Source organism: Amphiprion ocellaris, chromosome 1, assembly GCF_022539595.1.
Source record: "Amphiprion ocellaris isolate individual 3 ecotype Okinawa chromosome 1, ASM2253959v1, whole genome shotgun sequence".
NCBI classification, from domain to species: domain Eukaryota; kingdom Metazoa; phylum Chordata; class Actinopteri; family Pomacentridae; genus Amphiprion; species Amphiprion ocellaris.
In genome coordinates, this window is record NC_072766.1 from 16,234,522 (window position 1) to 16,242,550 (window position 8,029).

The following is an 8,029-nucleotide window of genomic DNA, read 5'->3' on the forward strand; positions in this document are numbered from 1 at the left end:
GTCAGTGAACTGTTCTTTTCTTTGGTTTGTAGTCTGTCAGCTAAGCACCTGACAAGGTTCTGTGCCAGGTGTTGTGTCATGGGGGTGGTGGGTTGGGAATATATATATATATATATATATATATATATATATATATATATATATATATATATATATATATATATATATATATATATATATATATATATATATATATAAAAATAAAATCTATCTATCTATCTATCTATCTATTCTCTACGAAATACGAAATCTGACATACTACTAACTCTCAAAGCAAAAACAACAGCAAAAAAACCAATCTATTCTGCGAAAAACAATTCAAATGAACAACACTAAATAGGGATCTCCTATCCCGGAACACTCGATCCCGCTGAGTGATTCACATAACAAACCGAACCAATCAGGTGAGTCGAAGCAGTTGAGTGCTTCAAACGTCACTGAAGTGATTCAAACGTCACGAGTCACGTGACCAAACCACGCCTCGGCACAGTGGCTCGATACGTTTGCTTCATGAGCTACAGCGCATGTGTCGAAGCCTCGGATATCAGAGGACCATCACTAGCGACAACATACCTGAGCGAGTTTGCTGGCGGTGTCACCTGAGGCTCGGGACAGGAGCAGGAGGAGACCGGGACAAGAGGCAGCTGTGAGACCATTTCACCCTTTCACACCCACGACTGACATATCTCTCTCTGTGGATGTATTCTTATACTCAGCAGCACCGTGCGCCCGTCACAATATGCTCCAGTTTGTCTCGTGCCTTTGACCGCTGTGTGTGTCCTACAGTTAGCTTTAGCCGCTAACTGCTAACAAGCTAACACGCTCACGTCAGAGTGACAGCAGAGAAACGTTAGCACAAATGCTAGCCCGGTACCCAGGCTGACAAATAGTCTCCTGTGGCGAACTCTAAAGGAGCAACTTTAATAAGGAGTAGATAACATACTGTAAGGACATGTTTGCAATGGTCTTAGTGAGTTTCCGTTGAACTGTGATCGTTTACTAACAGCCTTCTAGATCTTACCAACACTTCGATACACAGTTGGAAGGAGGAAGTATCTACCGTTAGCTTATATAAACTGTCGTGGCAGCAGCAGAAACGGCCATTAAAAAGCGAGATAATGCATATTTTATACCAGTGGTTGCTTATTGTATACTGTTAATATTTCTGTCTGTTTCAGATGATTACTTTGCTACTGCCTCCTAAACTGCAGTTTGGAATGACAGTTAAAGCTTCTTGAAATGATTGTTATGTTGTTGGCAGTGTGTTATTAAACCGGGAATACCTGTTTAGTTAGTATACTGCATGTTTCATGGCTAAATGACAACACGAAGCAACCATGATCATCGTTAATAGTGAGTGCACAGATGAAGCAAAAAGACAGAAAAGTGTGAAGAGTAGAAAGGTACCTAATATATTACTATAAATGCAGTGCAATTCTTTAGTGTATATAGTTATAAAAAGTACCTGCGCAGTCAGTAACCAGAATGGTTTTGGTTCTAAATTTAGATCTGGCACCAGGGGCTCCACTCAGTGACCAGGGCTTGTAGGTCAGGGAATACTGGAAGCACAATGCTGTTTGATAGTGGCAGTGCTATGGCTTTATTTGTAAGTATTACTGAGTCAGTAATTTAATTTCTTGCTGCTGTGTTGTGCTTTCTGTTGCAGTGAGGATGTCTTTGAATGAAGAGGGTTATGTGGTCCGGATCAGAGGACTTCCCTGGTCCTGCACGCAGGAGGAAGTGGCCAGTTTCTTCTCTGGTAAGAATTTACACATTTATACAGCTTAAGGTGTGAAATCAACTTCTGAATTTACCTTTTTGTCATAAGAGAAAGGTCTAAGAGCAGGCAAAGTTCTAAAAAAAGTTTCAACCAACCTCATTTCCATGTAGACTGTGACATCGTGGGAAAAATAAACGGAGTGTGTTTCACCTACTCTAAAGAAGGGCGTCCCAGTGGAGAGGCATTTATCGAGCTGAAAACTGCAGAGGATTTTAAGAATGCTCTTGCCAAGGACCGTAAATACATGGGACACCGATACATAGAAGGTAAGCAACTAAAATAATTGCAACAGAGTAACAGATTCTGAGTGTTGGTTGTTGTAATTTCTTTATTTGCATAATTGCTGCTTTATACTACAGTGCTGATAGCCCAGGTGGAAATATTTCCCTTAATCTGTTGCTCATCTCATTAGTTTACTGTGAAGAAGATTTACCTGTATCGTTTTACTATGTGTGCCTTCAATGAAATGTTCATGAAAATCAGCAAATGTTTATTTTTTTGGTGATCCTTTCAAATGTATTGTGTGTGTGTATGTGTGTCCAGTGTTCAAGTCGAACCGTAGTGAGATGGACTGGGTGCTGAAACGTAGTGGTCCTGCTGACTATGACAGCTGCAGTGGCTGCATGCTCAGACTTAGAGGCCTGCCCTTTGGCTGCAGCAAGGAGGAGATTGTTCAGTTCTTCTCAGGTAAATAAATATTGAAACTTTACTTATTTTTTTGAATTTTAGTGATGTTACACTATTTCTGCAAATCTAAGGAATAGTTTTACAGGCACATCATTCTTTCACTGTTAATGTAATGTAACATAGTGCAAGGCGATTGAATTAAATAACACACTTAAAGAAACTGAAGACATGTAGGATCTGAAAGCATTTCACTCATCTCTTGATTGATATTTATTATAGCCTGAAATTTTTCGTATAGCCTTGCACAATATACAGTTTTTCCAAAGAGTTGATTAAATAAGGCCAAGAAATAGTTCAGTTAAAATAAAGGAACAAGTCTTAAGACAAAAGTAGAACTTAAAGCACCAATATATAGAATTTGATTCCTATTATTGTGTCCTTAAAATAATTAATGTAATGGCAATATCATGTTTGTACAAAAGTAGAACAACTCTCTTCTTTCTACACCGCACCATACTAGGAAATGTGACTTTGATTGTATCATAAAAATAGATTCCAAATTCTGCCAACTGCACTTTGGACGACTGTCCTTTGCACATTACAGATCGACACACCACAACACAAGTATGGACTAACATTCAAAGCAGATGGACCGATTGTTAGCACCATGCTTTAACATTTTGGATCTCATGATGCAAAGTGATTAAAATTGACGTATAGTTATTTAACATGACTGTGTGTTATGGAACAAAGGCTTAATGTATGTTTGTTCTTGTAGTTTAGTCATTCTGTGCTTACAATATTGTCCTTGTCAATAATTGTTAGTATGATGCCAACCATGTTAGTGTTACATTAATTTGTTATTTAGTATTCTCATATAGCTTTGATATCATGCCTCCTGATAGGGGTTTAAATATAGGATGAGCTGGGCTGGTTTGGCTGAGGGGAGACAGTCCCACGAAACTGACCTGGGGTCAGCCTTATTAACATTCTTACAGGCAGTCTCTATCGAGGATTATCAACCCTGAAAAATTAGTGTAGATAGAGAGCACTCAACGGCAATAAATAATTTAACCGGTGATCTATAATCTCTAGTGTATCAGAAAACATTTTTATTTTACATTAAGTACTGTGGCATATATGCTGACTCCAGGCCAGTATTTGTTTTTGTTGTTCATTTCTGGATGCCAGCAGGTGTTAATTCAGTCCTCTGAGATCCCCCCTTTTTAATGCAGTCTTATGAGATTCTACATCTGTTGTTTATTCGCTTCCATGACGTATATTAACCCTGAAAGCTCCACTGATGCAGTGGGTGTTGTTCTATCTATTCTATCAGTCTACCTACCGACCTATGTATTTATGTGTGCTTGGGTTGAAGGGTTGAGAATCGTGCCAAATGGGATTACTCTGCCAGTGGACTACCAGGGGAGGAGCACAGGGGAAGCCTTCGTGCAGTTTGCCTCAAAGGAGATAGCAGAAAAGGCTCTGGGGAAACACAAGGAAAGAATAGGGCACAGGTGGGACAGATGGGAAAGGGACGGGCTGGACTGGGTTGGACTTCTATTATAGTATTTAATGGGTGGTCAAACTAGAATAATCATGGTGCTAATGGGATGGGTTCTGGTTGAATGATAAACATGGGTTGGTGTGCTAGAATAAATTGTTGTTAAACTTTTAAAATGATCGTTTAATTGGGTGGGTCATGTATTATTTATTAGAGTGCTAATGGGAGGGGTTAAATGGGTTTATATATTGTAATTACATGTTGAATATTGGGATGAAAGGCTTTGTATCTAATCTTTAAGTTAAAGCTGGTGTCATCATTTTATGTCCTATACAGTTTTCTGGTAGTCATTTAAGACTAAGGAGTTCTGTTTATTTGTCTTAGAGTAACATTTGGGTATAGTAGACAGTCAACACAGCCTCTACCATTAAAGTTTCTCTAAATGTGTTATGTGCTAAATCAGTAAAACAATCAACAACAACACCTTAAAGCCCTGTAAAAATTTCCTGAAGTAGCAAGTAATGAGGTTGGTGTACTGCAGCCCTAAGCCCAGCTAAAGATGAGATATAAGTTGTTCAGGCACTCAGACCACATGTAGAATACTTATCTTTTGTGCGTTTATCCTCTCTCTCTGTAAATCATGTTTATGTATGTAACCTGAGTTGAGCCATTTCTGCGCATTAATCCCGACCTCTGCCCCTTTTTCATCCCTCGGGCCTCTCGTATTGCAGGTACATAGAGATTTTTAAGAGCAGTCGTAATGAGATCAGAGCCTACTATGAGCTGCCCCGGCGGGGAATGGGAGGCCAGAGACCAGGGCCCTATGATAGACCCATGATGGGGGGCCCCAGGGGAGGGTTTTTTGGGCCTGGGCCTGGCCGTGGCGGGGCTCTGATGGACACCATGAGGAGTGGAGGAGGTTATGGAGGAGGTAAGCAGATTTTTGCATCTGTGCATACAGTTAAAAACAGACCAATCAACAGCATAATGCATTTATTTTTCATGATATATTATGCAGATGCTTTGTTTATTATGATATGCTACACGATAAAGCCAATTGAGGGTTCACTTTTATGTTGAAAGGGTTTTCTGATGGGCCCACATTGAGTGTCATTATTTTGCTATTTTCACCTGCAGAAAAAAATTGTTGACTATCCAGTTTTCCTGTTATTCACTTCTGCCACTAATTCTCTTGGAGGACGAGCCTAGCTTTAACCGTCTCATGTCTTGTGTGTGTTGAATTACAGCCTGAGTTTTCCCCTGTTGTTCTGTGTCCAGGTTACGGTGGCTTTGACAACTACAATGGCTTTAACAACTACTGTTTTGGCAACGGCATGTTTGATGAGCGAGTGAGAGGAGAGAGGGGAGGAAGAGGTAAAGTTCAAACAGTATTAACGCTCTCGAGTCTGGCATGTAGATGAACTGAATGATTGTTTGAAAGCCCAGTTTGTACCTACAGCAGGCTGAAAGGCTAAAGTTTTCCAGTATTTGTTAACATTTTTCTTACTTATATTGTTAGATTTAAGATAAATTGCCTTTTGGCTCCACAATCGTCTTGATAGTGATGCATGAACTACGACTTGGTTTCGAACAGCAGTAGCTTAGCTTGTTGTCCCAAAAATGTACCCAGGATTCTCATCGGAGGTTATATAAAGATTTTACATATTTACCTATGAAACGATAATACTTTCAAAACCCCAGAAATATTGCTGATTGTGTAATTTAACTTTACACAAAGTACAAAGAAATGAAAAGCATTTTAAGTCACTGAAGGTTGTCATGGTTGTTTGTGTGTTTCTTACTCAGGGATGGGAGGTTATGGTGGTCAAAGTGACGGTGGCTCAGGCTTCCACAGTGGACATTTTGTCCATATGAGGGGCTTACCTTTCCGTGCCACAGAGGGAGACATCGCTAAAGTAAGAGCACACAGTTACTATGATTATTTCTCTTAAAATTTTTCAAATTGTGCAGACTTATGCAGGTAGTAGCAGGCCTTGAAAAGTCTTAAAATTCCAGTTTCCTTAAAAAATAAAAATAGCCCTACAAGGAATAAGAAGTCTAAAATAATTTCCGTTGCTTGCTTAGGCAATACCGATAGATTGTAAAATTATTAAACGTTTATGTATCAGATTGCAGTATTTTAGGAAACATGACACACCTATGAACTAAAACTGGGATTGTTTCAATAGTGTGTGCAGGAAGCTGATGTGTACTTTTATATAGAGACTAAGTTCTGTAGCAAATACTGTACACTGTCGCCACAGCTGACTAAAATAACTACTGTAGGAAGCTCAACAAATTAAAAGATGTGTAATTATAATTTTAGCAAAAACTTAAATTACCTTTAAAGTTTTGTTTTGCTTCCTTTCCCACAGTTCTTCTCTCCTTTGAATCCAATGCGGGTCCACATTGATATGGCTCCTAACGGCAAGTCGACTGGCGAGGCAGATGTGGAGTTTCGCTCCCATGAAGATGCTGTGGCAGCCATGTCCAAAGACAAAAACCACATGCGTATGTCCTCCCTTTTTCCTCTTCAGCCTTTGTGGCCATTACTTTGATTCTTGGGATACTTTTCTGATCCAAGATACACTATATTTAGAGATGTGGAAAGTTAAAGAAGCAGAATATTAGATCACAGAGTCCAGGGCTCATGACAGCGATATATATATATAGTGTGTGTGTGTGTCTATATACACACACACATAAGTAGATTTCATTTACATTAACTGGCAAGAGAATCGCAGGTTCTTCAGAGAGTGACGCGTCACTGTTTTCTCCACAGAACATCGTTATATTGAGCTGTTCCTGAACTCAACATCCAGCGGAGCAGCTGAAATGAGTGAGTTTTTTCCTCCTTTATTGCATAAAACCTGCACATATTAATGTTATTATGGTGTTGAGAAATTATTTCTTCCTTTTTACACTTACTTACCTATTCACAACTTTTTCAGGCCGTGGTGGTTACTATGGTAACTCGGGAGGAGGCGGAGGCTCACGGAGCAGTGGGCTGAGAGGTGCATACTGATGATGTCACCCAACTCTTCCAATCCATCCTGGCGTTTGTCTCACGTCTTATCAGGCCACATTTAATTGTTTGGTGTTTCTAAGCAGGAAAGCTGATGTGAAGTTACTCATTTGTTACGTGACAAATGTTTTTTTTTTTTTTTTTTTTTTAAAGTGCAGATTTGTAGTACAACTTCACACAATGTCATACCAAATATGACCTGAATGAGCACTACTTTCACACCATTCCTGAAAGCATATGAAGAACAAAATACACAACAGCTTGTCAATGATAAAATGTTGCAGCTGTTGCAGGTGCTGAACATGCTTTATGGGTCATGTTCGTATTTACCTTTTATTTTTTAAAGCAATTGAATATTGTACTATAGTTTATTGTAATTAACCTGAATATAAAAACATAGTTGCTACAGAAAGATACATTTTCGTTCTCAGGCGTTAAGAGATTTCAGAGACTTTTCCAGAATTCTGAGTTAAAAAGGTTAAATAGAATCTGTTTTAGTTTTTATTTTCATTGGGATGCACTTTAATTTAGTTTCAGTGCCGATGCAGCAGGGAGACACAACTTTATCCCTCTAATTAACAGCTGTGGTATTTGTTTGATGCATATAAAAATATGGAGGCACTGGACTGTCAGGACCGAGCACGGTCACCTGGAATATAATCATTTGATTAACATTGCTTTGACTTGGGTGATATGAGGGGATGGATGATTACAAGCCTTTCTCTTAGTAAGAAATTCGTATGTTTAAAAAAAAAAGAAGTAATCTTTGTTATTGTAGTTCAACATACTTTTAGAATACCATCCTGATACACTGACTCAAATAGGATTTCAGATCAGCTTTCCTGGTATGAAATGTTTCTAAATGTGTGCCAGTGTGTTTTTTTATGAATGTTTTCACAGTTCATTACAGAATTTAAAACTAAGTTGAATATTATATTCCACTCTCAAAGAGTGGAAGTAAAATAAAGTCTATATTTGAGCTGTAAGATAGCTTATGCAGCTGTTGTACATTTTGCCTAATAAATTTTATATTTAATTGTCCATCAGCCTCCCTGACTTTTTGAAGCGTATGAAGAGGTGTTACAGTGGCAAA

At 38.7% G+C, this 8,029-nt stretch overlaps 1 protein-coding gene across 1 annotated transcript; it reads left to right on the forward strand.

The window, feature by feature from the left end:
* Window positions 1–491: 491 nt before the first annotated feature.
* Window positions 492–7,977, forward strand: hnrnph3 (heterogeneous nuclear ribonucleoprotein H3 (2H9)). The gene is made up of 11 exons (XM_023275726.3): window positions 492–646; window positions 1,667–1,759; window positions 1,891–2,046; window positions 2,324–2,467; window positions 3,786–3,924; window positions 4,643–4,842; window positions 5,190–5,285; window positions 5,718–5,827; window positions 6,287–6,422; window positions 6,694–6,750; window positions 6,863–7,977. Exons 2-11 carry the CDS (start codon window positions 1,672–1,674, stop codon window positions 6,934–6,936), a joined length of 1,200 nt encoding a protein of 399 aa, XP_023131494.1. The 5' UTR covers window positions 492–646; window positions 1,667–1,671; the 3' UTR covers window positions 6,937–7,977.
* The last annotated feature ends 52 nt before the right edge of the window (window positions 7,978–8,029 follow it).